The sequence below is a fragment of the Berghia stephanieae genome, chromosome 7, assembly GCF_034508935.2.
Source record: "Berghia stephanieae isolate SIO BIC M18660-M18661 chromosome 7, UCSD_Bste_1.3, whole genome shotgun sequence".
NCBI lineage: Eukaryota > Metazoa > Mollusca > Gastropoda > Nudibranchia > Aeolidiidae > Berghia > Berghia stephanieae.
The window spans coordinates 65,412,270-65,430,382 of record NC_088366.1 but is presented as its reverse complement, the minus strand read 5'-3'; the positions used below and the strand labels follow the sequence as shown (position 1 = coordinate 65,430,382).

Below are 18,113 nucleotides of genomic sequence, written 5' to 3'. Positions count from 1 at the left end.
GCTGGTCTGATAACCCAAACTGTTAAGGGTTCATTGTTGTCATGGAAATACTCTCAAACCAATGCAAAATGTCTATTACAACGAAGTTCAATCAGGCCCATAATTGAATTGGGTTATCAGACCTGCAAATATGTGCACACATAATATTACTGATACGGCTAAACCAATCTACCCATTTCATCAGCACAAGTAAAAACGAAACGAAATACGTACAACATGAAAATAAAATTTATTCTCGCACTCTAATTTCACAACAGACATCGTTCAAACCAACCTGGTTATTATTCCATCCATTCTGACAACCAATCCAAGTCCTCAACCACTTTTAAAAACATGAATACGATTTTTCCCGTGATGATGATACCCAAAATGATGATTCGTGAAAAAAAATGAATGATGATAAGAATTTAGAACACAACGACTTTCAAAATTTGTCGACCAAAGCCAGTATTCTGTCTTGCTCTGCCTCCCTCAGCACAGGGTCCTTTGCATCCCCAATATTGCCGGCATATTCTGTGGATAAAAGTGATTATTATTAAATTACAGTAATAAATAAGGGATAAAAATATGACCCATTGTTTCAAACAGCACGATTACTTTTACTATGTCCGGATATACCAAATGCCAAACATTGCCGTACTCTTGGAAAAAACATGTATCTAAAAATTTGGCCAGAAAACTCGTGCTTTAAATATTGATCGATTTAAATGACTCTCATCTTAGCAAAAACTTCAAACCCAGGACTTTGCCGAAGGTTTTCGTCACTCACAATTCATTTCAAAACATTTCATCCGTGCTGCAGAGTCCATTTTTGTTTGAACATTCCCACATTTACAAATGACCATCAACAGTATATTCCAACAATGCTTAGAAAGACACCGATTTCAATACCATTGAATCATTCTGCTGTCGATTTTCTACCACTTAACTTTTTATTGATATATTGAAGAAAACAGAACTATCATAGTGATAGCTCTTCCTTAAAAAAAAACAAGCTTTAAAAAATTGCAATATACACCAAACGTGCCCAAAGCCCTCTATTATGTGACACTATGTCTGTAAGGCACAATTATGACATTTTTCGACAAAGAAACACTTACTAAACACGTACTCATTTCACACCCGCAAAAGGTGAGAGAATGTGAGCAAATTGCCTTTTCCAAGGATTTATCTTATCTTGGGAAATCTAAAACTGCAGACAGCAGAGAACTCAAATTTCTACCATAAAAAATGAAAAAAAAATAAAAATATTCACCCTTCTTAGATTGTAATTCCTTTTCATTTGCTTTTGTGCAAACTTGCAGGAATATTTACACAGGCAACTATCCAGATCCAGACCATAACGTTACATATTATTTAATACATATATATAAAAGTTAACGTATAAATTTATTTTGGCTACGAAATGCACAGATAATTTCTTACCCCTCATAATTCCACGAATGACTTTGATGGAACCGCCACGCATGTTCAGGATTTGCATAACCCGATTTCGAATCTGTAAGGTAAAAAATATAAATATCAAATTATGAATAATTTCTATACTATACCATAACCTGTAAGAATAATAAAAAACGTGAAATTGAATGTAAGCCACTACCACATTATCTCATTCTCTGTAGTGTTTCATTCATCCTGTATTAATAAAGAGAAACCCAAAACCTCCATTTTATCTGTTTTCGTATATTAAATTGAAGCTTGCATTCAATTTCACATTGTTATTTATTTCTTTGAGCTTCGAGCAGCAACATATACATTATGTAAGAAGAAGAGGAAGAAAAATGATGATAAGGAAGGTCAATGACATTGTCAACAAAGTGATTTTCTTTTCATAGATATTTATATGATTTGGATAATAAAGTTAAAAAAAAACATTTCTTTCTTTGAAATTGTGGCTGGTTTTTTTTCCCAATAAATACATATTATAAAGAAATCAAGTGAATTTGAAGTTATGAAATGAATGGATAATTTTAAACTTACAGAAGAAGCACCGCTAGCACAGGCTTCCAACATAATGTAGTCAATCAGTTGTAAAGTAAACAGCCCTGCGTCAAGACGTCGAAGGTAGAACTCGTCTTCAAGGTCATCATCTAAATCTTCCCCTCGCTGTCGTCGTCTCTGAAACAAACAAACAAAAAAATGAATAAATAAAAACAATAACGATTAAGATATCATTTTAAAAGTTAATATGGTGACAGTTTAAAGTCACATCTGCCTTGAATTTGTTTCTTCTTTAAATAAAATATTTTTTTAATGACATCGGAATCCATTGCCTGTCAAGTGCAACATGTCTTCCTTTTCATTTCTCAATCATAGTATTTAGATGAGGAATCTGTGAAACCTGTGCAAAGAAAATAAATAAATTTATAAATTTAGAATATAAAGATCGGTGCAGGGGATTGCATGAAAATGAGGAATAAGAGGATAATACTGTAGTCGAATTTTATATTGTTTCCAAAGGGATAGACAGATCAGCAGATTATTTTTTTAAAAATAAAATATATATATATATATATAAACAAAACTTTGTCGTCTTACTTTGACAGCCATTTTGGAAAAAAAAAAGAAAGAAATTTTGCTCACCGATTTCTCCCGCTCTATTTCATCATCACAATTCCTGACTTTGTCCAAATATTTAAAATGCAGCTCAAGCAATCGTTCCACCTGAGTAGGAAGGTTAATAAATGGATTATAAAACAATGAAGCAATTCAAAACAGAAACTACAGATTCTATGAGCTAAGTCATCCTGACATTAAATAAATAAGCAATCGTCTGATTAGAATAAGGGTGCCTGAATATTTATCTCTTGACATCAATATATTATACAGATACCAATCCTGATAAGGTTTCAGTCAAGATTTTTAGCATTTCTTTGTGACCATACTTCAGCTGACAATTATTAATTGGAAAAACATTAAAACTAAAAATATCCTTATATTAAATTGCAATGTGTACATATTATATATCTGTAAAGCGCTTTGAGATATTTAGTTCATTATTATTATTATTACTATTATTATTCTTATTGTTTAAGGTTCAGGGCACAATTTCAAAGGACCCACAATTATATTTCAAAATTCAGAAGTCGTTCATGTCCAGCAAAATACATTTCGATCTTTCTTTTTTAAACTTCCATGATTTTAATAAAAGTGGATAAAAAATTTGATGCATAAAAGTAAATCAAAATTACCATCTACATAATGAATTCAAAATCAGATGTTGTGAGAAAATTGGGCTTACCTTTTCATGGTCGTTTTCTGTGAATTTCAACAGCAACCTCTGTCTGGGCATGCCCTGGCTGTTGCGTAACAGTGATGCGATGATGGAACACACGTGCTCTGAAAAATTGCAAATCAAAAAAAATTGAGCAGTTATATTGCATAATATACAATAACATGCTTAAAGCACTTTACAAGGGGGCCTTTTAACATTAAGGATGACACAGCGATATTACAATTTTTTAACGGCCAGGTACTCATAATACACCTGAGTACGGTGAGAGAATGTGAGTAAAGAGCCTTTACCAAGAACTCAACCATGTGCTGCTCAGAGAGGGACTCGAACCCTGGACCTTCTGATCACCTTCTGAGAGTGTCATACCAATAGCCCATATTGCCGCACAAGTTATTCATTGACATAGTAAAAAAAAAATCTGAGTAATTTTTGAATCCTAATCGTTTATCAGTGATAATATAGAAAGCAGTATTCCTGGCATTTATTATGACAGCCTACAAACCCTTTCCAACTGGATTATTCCAAAACCATTTGTTTATGATTTTAAATATTTGAAAGGACATTCAACCCTTTATATGTGCGGCTATGTGGTCTAATGATATGACACTCATCTTCGTACTAAAGTCACAATAAGATCTTGACAGCCTCAAAACTCTTGCCCAGTACCGTGACCAATGAAAACGATTAACAACATGGATGGAGAGAGCAGATATACTCATGGACTATGACTGAATCACACAATTCTCAGCAAGCGTCATACAGACTGTAAGGCTTACTACTACTACTACTACTACTTTGGATCGTAATGTCCTGGGTTTGAAACCCGTTCTTGTAGAGCTTGTGTGGTAGGATAATGAATGACCAGAGTGTTGTTTGTTTTGGACTTTATATTCTTTATAGATTAGCTTAGTTATTGACCTTCCCATAGTGGGCAGGGAGGCACTTACTGTGTCTTCTATCCCCCTATATCTGTTTTCCAACATGCTTTCTGCATTTGTCTTGGAATGAGATTACTTAGTTTTTGTCCTGGTCCTGACCAGACACTCTAGCTGGGAGCAAAACAGTCAAATGTATAGCTAGAGGTTTGGAAGAGGAAATTTTTTGTTTTCCTAAATGTGTTGCAAGCGTCGTAAAACCCTTAAAAATATACAAATTGGATATTGAGGTATCTGGGCTGATTACTAACCTTCAAGCTCATCAGAAGTGGGCCCCGTCTTAGACTCTTTCGGAGTCTTCATGAATAACGGGAAGACACTCCTGAGACCCAAGATTTCAACAAACTTCTGACAGTTGTCTTGTCCATCTGCCCCAGTCATGGCGTGGTTCAGAACCTTGATAGCTGTGTTACGTGATAATTTTTTCTCTCTGATATAAATAAAATATGAAAGGAAAAATGAAAGTGTATAACCCAACAAGAAATCTTTTAAGAAAAATATGCTTAAAAGCCCAACATCTCACAAGAGCTTACTATGGATAAAAATAGAAAAGTTAAGAACTCGGATAGCAGTGTTACAGGATCTTTTTCTCTCTCTGAAATAAATTAAATATGAAAGGAAAAATGATAGTGTACAGCCAAACAAGAAACAAGTGCGCTGCTAACTGAGCTATTATCAGAATCCGCAGGGGTTTTAAAACAGGTCAAAATAAATCATAAATAAAATGCAAATTTATACAAAGAGGTGACAACTGACGATGAAGAGAGGTTGATTCATCTGTCGAATGAAAAACCCTTCCTTCTCCATATCAATTGCACCCGGCATTTCTATTGTGGTAAGAAGTTGTAATCGTATAATTTTCATAAAAACAATAAATCGATAGATAGTATGAAGTTGACTTCACTCAGGTCTTTGTTTTTGCTTTTTGCCACCCGTGTTTATGAGTAATTCTCCCTAAACCGTATTAACCAGACTATAAACATCCAAGGTTACACATAATTTTGTGTGTGTGTTGGTCCGTTAAACTTCCGGATGGCAATGTGAGCTCCTTAGCCAAGCGCATACTATCTATGGAGTCAGAGTGATCAATATCAGGCATTATCAATACCTCAACATTAAATTCATAAGCTGAAGACCCTCTCCTCTCAAGAACCTCGATCTGTTGGCTGAGAATGCCAGGGCTGAGCACATACAATTGAAAAGATTCTCCATGAGTTCCATCTCATCTTTGGTATTTGGATCGTGTTTCTTGAAGCTCTGGATAGAAGAGTAAAAATATATCATAAAATAATCAATACTTCAAACACAGTGGAGATACAAGGCTACTCTTTACAATAAATTATATCATAGGTCAAATAAAACACAATAAATGTGTTCCTTTTTAACGGCGTATGAGCAAAAATATCAATCATAAACCCCACGTCAGACAAGTTAAAGGGACTGAAGGCGAGTTATTTATGTGAGGTTGATTGTAAGCTTTAAGGGATGGTGCAGACTGCAGAAAGATGCCAAGAATGTAATTTTGAAATATTTTTTTTTTATTAATAGGAACTAAAATTTTTTAAACTTGTTAACTGAATAAGATCTTTTTCTAAATAAGTCTTTTTTAAAAAAAAATTGAATTGAATGGAAACAAAGGAATATTAAAGAAAAAAATCGGAACATTAGGAGACAAAGTTTGTTGAAGAGGAGGAGCGTTTTTAACCAGTTAACTCCTGCACGCTGGAAAAACTGGTCTTTAAAGATTTGGCCAGAAAACTCGTCCTTCAAAAATTGATTGATTTAAATTACATTCATCATGGCAAAAAATCTCAAACCTGGGACTTTGGCCATATTTTGGGCAGATCCGAGGTATTGCCAGGGCTATTTAATTATGAACATTCTACGTTTACATTTGCTTCTTTGTTATAAAATTCACAAGATCTCATGTCAATTATAAAGATTTACAATATTATGTCACATCCTCGAAGAAAACAAAAAGTAGAGACTGACAAAGGGGACCGAAAAATTATGATAAACTTAATCAAATCCAAACTTACAGCGAGTTGCTGAAGAAGAATATCAATTCCATCAGACTCTCCCAGTAACTGTCTGTTTTCTGTCGAGAATAATCAAAATTAATTTTATTCAATACTGTTGTTTCTGGTCCAAGTGTCAATAAGAATATCAACATTTTTTTTTCTGGAAAATTACATTGCCTTTAAAATGGGGCTAAAATTAACTTTATTAAAAAAAAAAAAAAATAAATAAATACAAAAATTAAAAAACAACAAATTAATAAATAAATTTTAAAAAAAACAAACAAAAAATAATACGCCAAAGTGAAACAACATGATGTATCATCATCACCCCCCCCCCCCCCCCTTCCCATTTAAATAAAGTCACACTCAAGAGGTATAACTTGTTCAAAAAGAGGTTCTTTTGATGAAAACATTTATGTCCAAATCAATTCTCATTATGTCCTATGTATTTTTACAGATTATTTTATCGTATCCTGACACCTGTCTTTAAAAGTACAACAATGAGTAGCACAACTATATATATAAGCGTGTAAATGTATAACAAAGCAAGAACAACAAAAAGAAAAAACATGAGTAAAAAGATGATGCTGCTGATGATGAGAGGGATGAGAAGAAGAAGAAAAAGAAGAAGAAGAAGAAGAAGAAGAAGAAGAAGAAGAAGAAGAAGAAGAAGAAGAAGAAGAAGAAGAAGAAGAAGAAGAAGAAGAAGAAGGACAAAGTGCTTCGTTTTAAAATTTACCTTCTGTGTTTTGTAAAAGTATTGCTAAAATTTCACTGCTGTACAATTTGTTTTGATCAAATGGACCTTTCATCTGTTGAAATACAGAAGGAATTAATTAGTCTCACAATTAACGAGAAAAAAAAAACAACAAACAAAATGTATGGCAACTCTACAAAGAGCTATAACACGACATCCAAACTCATGCTACCATCATGCCCCACCCACAATGGTAGTATGCTTGGACTATGTTAAAATATAATTTGAGATTGAGATTGCTAAACATTAAGATTCATCAGGACAGTTAGCAGCAGCTTCTAATGCTTCTCACACCACTATGTTATGACAATCGACCCAATCAGCAAATTCTTCACCGCATTCGTGCACCGTCGCAAACCCGCCCGGAAGCTTTTTTCACAACACACCGTTCAACTAGTTGGTTACTCTGGTATAGCAATACCATAAACAGACTTCTTTTTTTTCTCTTTCTGACGTTAGAGACTGGAATCCTGCAATTGGTTCAATGACTAACTATCAATTAACAACTTATGTAACATCTTAATTAAGGGGGGGGGGGGGGGGGTGAAAGAGGGAGTGGGGAGTGACCGAGTGGTTAAGGCATTGCACTGTGACCCAGAAGGTCCCATGTTTAACCCCCTATTTGCTCACTCGGGCAACATGGGTGATTCCTGTTGATATCAGACACCTTGTTTGATGAGTTATCTATATTCCTTCATGGAATGCATAGGCGACAATATATTTATTATGATGTCATGGCAGAAGGGCATGATTTAAAAAAATAAATTTTTATCACCTTAATAACTTACATCATGAAAAATTACAATTCTTACCCGTAACCTTTTAAGAAGCCAAACCATAAGACCTTGCTGTGCTGCTTCGACACACATTTCAGGTTTGAAGTCTGACATGTTTTCTATGATTGCTGAAGAAATTTTTTTTTATTGAAATTAGATAGAATTAAGGAGAAGAAAGGACAAATCTTATGGAACGAAAATTGAATTATACTTTTGAAACCAGGCGTTTTACAGGAATAAAAGTTATCATAAATAGTCATCCTCTGCAAAATTGTTTTCCTCAAAGTTTTTGCTAGAAATTATTAATTTCGGAAATAAGACTCTATGCAACTACCTTAAAAGAATCTTTCACGTTTATATCAAAGTAAAGTTGATTCTAAATACACTTCACGTTTATGATATCTAAGTAAAGTTTGTTCATACAACTCTTTATTTTGTGATTTATACAATTCATTTAGTTCGAAGGTTTATTTTAGCATTGCCAATAGTAACTATATAACATTGAATTATTCAAATTAACAATATGAATAGATAAATCAAATACTGTAGATACACATCATATATACTGATATAATTTATCACATTATAAGTGGTAAAAAAAATGAAATTAAATTTTTAAAAATAATAATAATTTTAAAAAATTGAATTGAATTTATGATCTATATTGTCATCTATAATGCCCCCCCCCCCCCCCCTGCTTTCACCTCAACAAACTTACCTAGTGTGTTATGAACCCCTTCAAACTCGTCCTTGACACTCTCGTCAAGTCTGTCGAGATTATTGACGAGCACAGCAACAATTTGGCCCTCCATCTGACAGAGGAAAAAGTAAAAAAGAAGAAAAAAATAAAAATGGAGCTTCTAAAACGAGGAAGATTATTCCAAGAGAAGACTGGAATAACTCAGGCACCAGCCGCAATGCAGCGCAGCAAATTGAACTTGGTACCGTTCAGATACGAAGCAAAGACTGTACCGCTAAGCCACGCTACCCCCTTTATCATATAGAAGAAAAAAAATAACAGACCACACCCTAAAAAACAGTATCCAGCAACTTTTCTCAAATTTCAAACATCATAAGCTGTAAAAAATATTTAGAAGTGAAATTAAGCTTTGATATTTCAAGATGTACAAAAAGGGTTGATTTAACCATTTATGACAAGAACTCATTTTTGATCAAAATTGGCCTTCTAACTAAACTTTGCAATATCTCAGTTTCAACTTTTTCAACATCCGACTGATTATGTAATTCACTGTAACAAATGAAAGATTGACATTTATTCTTTTTGGACAATAAAGATTATATTATATTATTATTATTATTATTATTATCATTTAGCCATAAAAAAGGACATTTCTGGTAAATGGAAGCAATAATAATAATATGGACCACACTTACCAAAGCATCAACCAGAATGGTGGCAGTGTCTTCATTTTCATTCAGAATGTCAGGATCTGTCAGTTCTTGTATCAAATCTATTACTGCAATACTGATATCTAAAGCAAAGATGATAAAAAAACATATTTGAATCCATTTGACATCGAAAACCAATCGATATAAAGTAAAAAATAAACAAAAGACATGTACAAAAATTATAGAGTAGAAGGATAATGAAAAATAGTCGTCATCCCAAATTATAAATCTATGGCATTGTTATTGGTAAGCGTCAAACAAATTTAGTGCCACAAAGCAAACCAAAATTATTTTTTTTAAATGAAAAAATATAAACACTTTCAAACAATAAGTTTTGATTTCAAAAAAGCAAAATTGCTATGATGTGGAGGAAGTCAATTGAACTTGAAACTGTAAAAAAATTTTTTTTTAATTTTAAGGCTTAATTTTTTAAATATTTGAAAAAAAAAAAGGAGATGGACAAAAAATTACAATCAATAAGAATTGATGCAATTAGAAAAATATGTATGATTGTGACTTGTGAGACATGATGCCTGTTAGGCGATATCACAGTTCTTTCCAAAAGAGACAACGCTGTTAACAGCCAGATACTCATTTTACAACTCAGGGGTGTCAGAGTGAAATTGTTGCAACCCCTGAACTTTTTCGAAATTCATACAAAGACACGTGAAAGCATGACGAGCCATTCACACCATACGACAAACCCATGGGAAAGAGTGAATAATGTGGAATATTCTAAAGGAACACTTCATTACTTTGATTCAAGTATATGGTTTGACACTTACGTGAAAGGTGAGAATTTTTGGAGAGATAGGTAGTGGTGTCTGATGGCTGAGACAAGTGGTAGTTGATGGCTGAGACAGGTGGTTGTTGATTGTTGAGGCAAGTGGTAGTTGATGGCTAAGGCAAGTGGTAGTTGATTGTTGAGGCAGGTGGTAGTTGATTGTTGAGGCAAGTGGTTGTTGATTGTTGAGGCAGGTGGTAGTTGATTGTTCAGGCAGGTGGTAGTTGATGGCTAAGGCAGGTGGTAGTTGATTGTTGAGGCAAGTGGTAGTTGATTGTTGAGGCAAGTGGTAGTTGATTGTTGAGGCAGGTGGTTGTTGATGGCTAAGGCAGGTGGTAGTTGATTGTTGAGGCAGGTGGTAGTTGATTGTTGAGGCAGGTGGTAGTTGATGGCTAAGGCAGGTGGTAGTTGATTGTTGAGGCAAGTGGTAGTTGATTGTTGAGGCAGGTGGTTGTTGATGGCTAAGGCAGGTGGTAGTTGATTGTTGAGGCAGGTGGTAGTTGATTGTTGAGGCAGGTGGTAGTTGATTGTTGAGGCAGGTGGTAGTTGATTGTTGAGGCAGGTGGTAGTTGATTGTTGAGGCAGGTGGTAGTTGATGGCTAAGGCAGGTGGTAGTTGATTGTTGAGGCAGGTGGTAGTTGATGGCTAAGGCAGGTGGTAGTTGATTGTTGAGGCAGGTGGTAGTTGATGGCTAAGGCAGGTGGTAGTAACTGAGGCAGTTAATGGGATGGTAGCAACTAAAGTTGTTGAAAGGAGAGGGGCTGTAGCAACTGATGCAGTTGAAAGATGAGGAGGTGTAACAACTGCTATAGTTGAAAATGGAAAGAGGGTGGTAGCAACTGATGCAGTTGATGTGGAGGGTAATAACAAAGTAATAGATGCAGTTCAAAGGGTGGTATCAATAACAAAAATGATGCAGCTGATTTGGGGGTGGTAATAACAAAATAACTGATGCTGTTGATGGGGAGGTGGTAATAACAAAATAACTGATGCTGTTGATAGGAAGGTGGTAATAACATAATAACTGATGTTGACGGGGAGGTGGCAATAACAAAATAACTGATGCTATTGATGGGGAGGTGGTAATAACAAAATAACTGATGCTGTTGGTGGGGAGGTGGTAATAACAAAATAACTGATGCTGTTGACGGGGAGGTGGTAATAACAAAATAACTGATGCTGTTGGTGGGGAGGTGGTAATAACAAAATAACTGATGGTGGTGATGGGGAGGTGGTAATAACAAAATAACTGATGCTGTTGATGGGGAGGTGGTAATAACAATATAAAAGAAGCTGTTGAATGAATGGTGTTGGTGGGAACTGAGAGGTTAAGGGGGAATTGATGCAAGAATAAGACATTCATTATAGGTTGGACAATTTTCTTTTCTTTGCAAGGGGTTGACTGCATTTAGTCGTATGATGATCTAATTGGCGTTTCTTTGCAGTCACAATCAGGGCTCTCTTAACAACAGCAGAAGCGGTGGTTGTTGATGATGATTTTTTAACTCTCTCCATGGCTTTCTGCTTCATCTCCCGTCTGGCTTGATCGGCTTTTCTTTCCTTTTCATAGTTGCAAAATGCGGTTTTCATGTTCCGACAAAGAGACAGACTAACAGCATCAGTCAATGGCTTCTTTCTTTCAAAATAGGATAGAGCTGTCGCTTTATGTAAACGCAACTCATACTTTATGGTTTGTATAGCACTTAAGAATGGTATTGTTGTGCTTGCAGTTTGATTTGTAATTATTCTAGACATAACTGAAAATGTTGACTCAACTTGAGGTCCATGAAAAATGGAAAGCATAGCAGAAGCAACTTTTGTCAAATTAGGGTACTTCCTGACTAGGCTATCTTGAGTCCACCACCAATCCACTCTTCCTTCATCGTCGTTATAATCGGGCAACTTGTCGTCATTTACGTAAGCCCTCACCTCATCAAGACATGCATCACTGTTACTTTTAGACAAAATAAAGTGCGACATCCCAACCAACCTATCCAAGTTCTTTTTGACAGCTGTGTGATTTGTCAAACTGGGGTCAAGAGCTGACAAAGATACCAAAGTTGGGCTGTTAAGAGGCAATTTTTGAACATGGCCTTGGCTGCTGCTACATATCCCTCCAAAGCCTTTTCTCTAAAGGTTAATGATGCTTCCACAGATGGATGGCCTACAAATATGTCGGTAAGGGGTAATTGAGAGGAGGGATTGCAGATTTCTGTCTTCAACAGGTTGTTGGTTATATTTTCTGGTCTCATAAAGCATGCCAAGAATTTTTTAACAGCAGACATCTGGAAATCTGATAATTTATGAACCATGGGAGTGGTTGTCTGAAAAAAACTGACATATTGCTTAAAGATGGGTAAAACAGACGTAAACAACTCCAACTGAAGCATGGTATCACTCGAGGTATGAAAGATAGCCTTGATAATCCTATCTTTCCTTGTCCTGCCTTCAACCGTCATCCTCCTCCCTGTTAAATTCTCCAAAATCTCATGCACCTGCTTTCTTGCAGAACTGGATAGTTCATACTTCTTCAACAGGGATTTGATGACTGGGCGATAAGCCTTTTTATCAATTACATTCAGGAAAGAAAAGTAAAAAAGTTGATACGCATCAAACATCCGGACTGTTTCTAAAGCTCTGTCATAACTAGACAACCACCTAGTACCTGCATACATTTGAGGCACAGTGAAAGATACTTTCAAGATGTCACAAAGTTCTTTTAGGCTCGACTTGTGTTCACTACACCATTTAAAGTCAGTGTACAAGTCAGAAAATAGGCATTGTAATTTTCGCTCAAAGGGTGAACAAAAACTCTGGGCTATTATTTGCATATGGTGACAAGAATCACCATCAACATCTAATAAATGGGGTGCCTTTTCCTGACGAATTCGAGTTTCCACTCCTGAAATATGGCCTCTCATGACAGCACAGCTATCACTTAGGACAGAAACAAGGTTGTCCCATGGCAGTTCATTCCGATCAAAAACACAACAAATGGCTTCATAAATATTTGAAGATGTCGCCCTTAAAAGTTCCACCGATGCAAGATGATGAATCCTTACCTCCTTCTCTTTTGTGTAACTAACAAGAATTGACAACACCTTTTTATTATTTGTGCTGGTGGCCTCATCAATATTTAAAGAGAATGGTGTACTCTTCAAATCCTCGACAAGAGCCTCCTTAATAGTTTTTGCCACACCAAACTTAATCTTATAAGCAGCAGAAGACTTTCCAAGGCGAACACCAGACAAAGCCTGGAGATCTCGACTACACGCCTTAGCAAAGTCTACTAAGCCTGCAGCCATAGTCAAGGGCAACGAGTTTTCTGCCATGTATGCAACAATCATGGCCTCCATTGTGCTCACTCTATCTGAAGAGGGGATTCGAGGCATGGGTACCTCACTACTAACACTTGGACTTGGATCCTGATTCCCAGTAGTTTCCTCTATCACTGAAGACGGTTTCTGCAATTGGGGTTTTGCAAAAATAGGGAAAAGTTTCTTTGCTGAGGAGGCCATAGCAAAACTTCCCAATCCGTAGTTGGACTGTCTCAACTTTATGTTCTTTACATGTGTCTCTGTTTTTACATGTTCTTTTAAAGTACTAAGCCCCTTGCCACTGTATGACAACAGGGAATTGCACCACTCGCATCTTGCCTTTCCACTCAAATTAATCTTCCCAATGCTGTCTCCTATCTTTACAACACCCACCGTCTCCACACTAACCTGTGGATCCAGCCAAGAAAATTTCCATTTGTTTTTGCACGTTTTGTCGATCTCTGAATTAAGGCTTCCTCGCCCTTTTTCAGAAATTCGAATACCATTTTATTTTAATGACGGTAAACGTTGCTACAAACACAAAAAAGGAAAGAGTTGTAATTCACAAAATAATTCAGAAAAACAAGTACACGCTATTTTAAAATCCAAGAGTCCACACTTCCACAACAGAAAATTAAACAGAATAAACCTCGATGATCAATGTACGCTTTATTTATAAAGCCCGAATTTCGTTTTTCGTTACTCCGGAAGTTAATGTTTTGGATCTACTTTTTCTTTGTCATTAGATTCCAAAAAGTTATCCCCATGGATAGCAACGAAACGAAATAAAAGCAGATAACCGCGAAGCGCGGAACATCGAAATTGGCGGCCAACCTCGGAAAATCAAAAACACGGCCAACCGCGGAAAATCGGAAACGCGGTCAACCGCGGAAAATCGAAAATGCGGCCAACCGCGGAAAATCGCGGAATTCTGACACCCCTGACAACTGAGTACGGTGAGAGAATGTGAGTAAAAATCCTATTCCAAGGACTCAAACTATGCGCCGAGCGAGGCTCAAATCCAGGATCTTTCGATTGAAAGCGAGTGTCATACCACATAGACCACAAAAACAAACCCCAACAAGACAACAAAACCTCTGAATACCAACCTGTATTCTCATGCGACACGAGTTGCAGCAGAGACTGCACACACCTCAAATCGACCAAGATCTGGTAGTATTCTGGTACCGTTGCCATGACGTGCATCTCGTGGATTATTTCATTCAACTCAATCTCCGTCTCCATGAATCTGAATTGGAAGAGAACGATTTTGACTATTTTACATACAAAATATAACATATAGCAAATATAATGTACAAAATGACCATAACGGCTTAAACATAGAACAAAATATCAAAAATAGACCATTTTGGACTCAAAACCCTTCTTTAACCAACAACAAAAAGAGTAAAAAGGTTAATACTACATCACTTTAATTGCCAACTGTCGTCTATCCGGACGGATTTATGATTTTTACCGTTTTCGTTAATTGCATGAAGAAGGGTTTTGAGTCTGAAACATTCTGTGTTTGATATTTTATTATTTCATGAAGCCATTATATCAATTTATGTAATACTACATCACTTTAATTGCCAACTGTCGTCTATCTGGACGGATTTACGATTTTTACCGTTTTCGTTAATTGCCTGAAGAAGGGTTTAGAGCCTGAAACATTCTGTGTTTGATATTTTATTATTTCACGAAGCCATTATATTCATTTTTGTACATCACTAGTCTTTGATGTCTACAGTTTCAGGCAGTTGAGTATACACATTGAATATAATTAGAGGGTGACAAGTCAACATAGACTCAATATACAGGACAAGACATCACACACCTCTCGGCTCATGGAGCCGGAGTTTATCCCAGTTTCTATACCACGAAACAGACAATAGAAATTGCTTGCTATCCTTTGGATAGGACGCTAGTCTATAGCAAAGTACTTTTCGCCAAATCTAACAGACTCAGCTACCCATTCACTGCTGGGTGGACAGGAGGGATCAGAAAAAAAAATCTCGAATGCACCCAAGATCGATCTTGGTCCCTTTGCATGTGAAGCGAGTGCTCTACCAACTGAGCTATCAGGAACCCTGTCACCTCAAATGCTTGATTACATTATTTTCTTACTAACAAAGACAAGCCTGTTGCTATTACCAGTCAGTCATATTATAGTGGGAGATTGTGTGAATAAAGAGCCTTTTCTAGGGGCTCATCTACGCTCAATCAACCACTGCGGGACTTGAACCGAGAACCTTAAGATCAGAAGAAAACACAGCTGGTAAAAAAATATATAAGAGAGCATGGAAATTTGTGAGAGGCTGATAAATCTGTCTAAAGATACGGGAAATACTGAAGTGAACAAAATTGTTGATAGATAAAAGAAGAGTCTGATCATTTATAATGATAAATCTCTCACTTGTCTGGCAAGTCAGGGTATTTGATTCTCATCTCCTGGTTTTTATACACTCGTTTTTCAAACTGGAGCAGCAATTTCTTGAAGCTTGTTTCATCCATTGCTTCTGCCTGTTGGACAAAAAAAACAAAAACAATTAGACTAAAGTGCAACTTCATGACATATTAAAAGAAAATAATTCAACTTTACTGAACACTAGAATATTAATTTTTTCAAGAGTTGCCTTCAAAAATCTTGAATATACCCCATCAATAGTGTATTTAATAATCACAATTCCTTAGACAGTAGTAGTAGTAGGAGCAGTAGCAGTAGTAATAGTAGTAGTAGTAGTAGCAGTAGCAGTAGTAGTAGTAGTAGTAGTAGTAGTAGTAGTAGTAGTAGTAGTAGAAGTAGCAGCAGCAGTAGTAGTAGTTCCTCAGTGACCTCTTTTGTTGCTATATACGACAAGCTATTACCATGGATGAGATTTTTACTATTATCAATATACCTTTGAAAAATACGAATGCTATCATAAACTAGTCAAATAAAGTTTCAATGGTTCTATTTTTACAAAATGTCTTTTTTAAAAACAGTATTTTTTGTTATTGACTAATAACTGGGGACCCATAGCCAACTTAAGAAATTGCCTATCATCTGAAACATTCAGTCTCACAGATCCTGAGCATCATTCACAATTTTAAAACAGGTGATTGAAAAAAAAAAATAAATGCATAGTGTCATCGGGTGATGCCATAAAATTCTTTCATCAGCGTGTCAAAATATTGTGATAATTACTCACTAACTGTGGGGCTGACCTACCTCTGTTTGGCATGCACTTAAGGTAGAAAATTAACGACTGTTTGTCGAGTCTTTTCGTTGACTGGAAATAATAGGTCAAAGGGACGTGTTAAATGGTTTGTAATATTCCAATGCTCGAAGCATCAATTGTCTTAAAAGAAATTAGGAACCAAAAAATAGTAACTATACACATTTTAAATAGGAAGTGGCTATTCTTCACTATACTACATACAGATAAATTGCTATATATTAAAACAATATCTCACATCAGGCTCTGCTTCTATCATCTGACGGATCTTTTCTTTATCCTCTTCCGTGACACGGCGTGATGAGGCCACCCCTTCATTGTCATTCGGTCGCCTCTTCTTTCGTGCAACGTTCAAGTCCTCATCATCATCTCGCAACTTTTTGGATCTAACATCAGTTGAGGGTTTTTCAGGCTGACAGTAAGAGGTGGGGAGGACAAAGAAGAAAAAAAGAAACATCATATATCAGTATCAGACACACACACATATATATATATATATATATATATATATATATATATATATATATTATTATTTAACAAATCATCATTGAAAATCATTATTCACAAAATATGTTCAAGCAGATACAGTTAAAAAGTAAACTTGTGCTTGGGATTATCATAAATATAAATTAGAATCACTGGAGGCAGGAATACATGTGAATGACATTCACATTCAAAGTTTCTGAAGTTTTTATCTTTGACACATTATGAATTATATGAATATTAACTTTGTATAAACGAAGTGACAAGATATTGCTCTAATAGAGAGCGACACCTAACGTAACACTTAATATCGCTCCAGCATTTTGTTAATTGCAAAAATAGAGTCACTAAAATTATAAAAAAGGAAACATCTTTAAACCTTTTTTTTTTCTGCTAATGTGTAATTTACATTTTTAAAATAACAAATCAGAAGTACCATAATTCATATTTTTTAAAATTTCTTATAAATAGACATGATAAATATCTCCACAAGTTGGGTGAATCCGTAGCTTAGTGTTTAAGCTGTTTGACTCTGGATTGGAATTGGAAGGCACTGGGTTCAACTCCAAACGGGGACAACTTATCTGTTTCCTAGCTGGTCTCATTTTAAAAATAAATTCCTTTATCTTTTTATTTAAAACATTGATTTGTTTATTCAATTTATCATCATTCTTCTTCTTATTGTTTTTCTTTCATTAATTTGTCAATATCAATATCATTTTCACAAGTACACTTTTACCATGTTTTATCATTATAATCAGTAAACACAAAGTCAATGCGATCAGTGCGCATTTTCTGAGTGATACCTAGCGCGACCTAACAGTAACAGTAACAGAGCGACACCTAATTGACTATCTATCTATCTATCTAGACTATAGACTAGAAGTAGAAGCCAATTAAATGCAATGCCTGCTTTGTTTATGTTTGTATTTGAATTTGTAATTCTAAATATTGAATTGTCCATAAATCTCGGTATAGTTTTGGCAGTAATTTTTATCGCCCCAAAAATCATATGCCTTAAAAAAAAAAACTTAATATTTCGATTAATATTAATAACTAATAATAGAGTAATAGAGCATTTTCTTGTATTGTCCCTCGAGCCTCGAGTCAACTCAAACTCAACAAACCTGAAACTGAAACTGAAAAAAAAGATGAATAGACCGGTGATCGTAAGTGA

The 18,113-nt window shown here is 35.5% G+C and overlaps 1 protein-coding gene across 1 annotated transcript in view; it reads right to left on the bottom strand.

The window, feature by feature from the left end:
• Positions 1–210: 210 nt before the first annotated feature.
• The window catches only part of LOC144977663 (beta-catenin-like protein 1), an 18,136-nt gene continuing 233 nt past the window's right edge, over positions 211–18,113 (bottom strand). The window contains exons 2-16 of the mRNA XM_078923101.1: positions 16,692–16,865; positions 15,652–15,758; positions 14,345–14,484; positions 9,120–9,217; positions 8,443–8,536; positions 7,761–7,852; positions 6,931–7,003; positions 6,210–6,268; positions 5,279–5,427; positions 4,422–4,600; positions 3,242–3,339; positions 2,584–2,664; positions 1,981–2,118; positions 1,426–1,498; positions 211–513 (exon numbers count right to left, since the gene is read on the bottom strand). Of these exons, the coding sequence (XP_078779227.1) occupies positions 425–513; positions 1,426–1,498; positions 1,981–2,118; positions 2,584–2,664; positions 3,242–3,339; positions 4,422–4,600; positions 5,279–5,427; positions 6,210–6,268; positions 6,931–7,003; positions 7,761–7,852; positions 8,443–8,536; positions 9,120–9,217; positions 14,345–14,484; positions 15,652–15,758; positions 16,692–16,865 (1,644 nt within the window). The 3' untranslated portion in view covers positions 211–424. The remainder of the gene's footprint in view (positions 514–1,425; positions 1,499–1,980; positions 2,119–2,583; positions 2,665–3,241; positions 3,340–4,421; positions 4,601–5,278; positions 5,428–6,209; positions 6,269–6,930; positions 7,004–7,760; positions 7,853–8,442; positions 8,537–9,119; positions 9,218–14,344; positions 14,485–15,651; positions 15,759–16,691; positions 16,866–18,113) is intronic.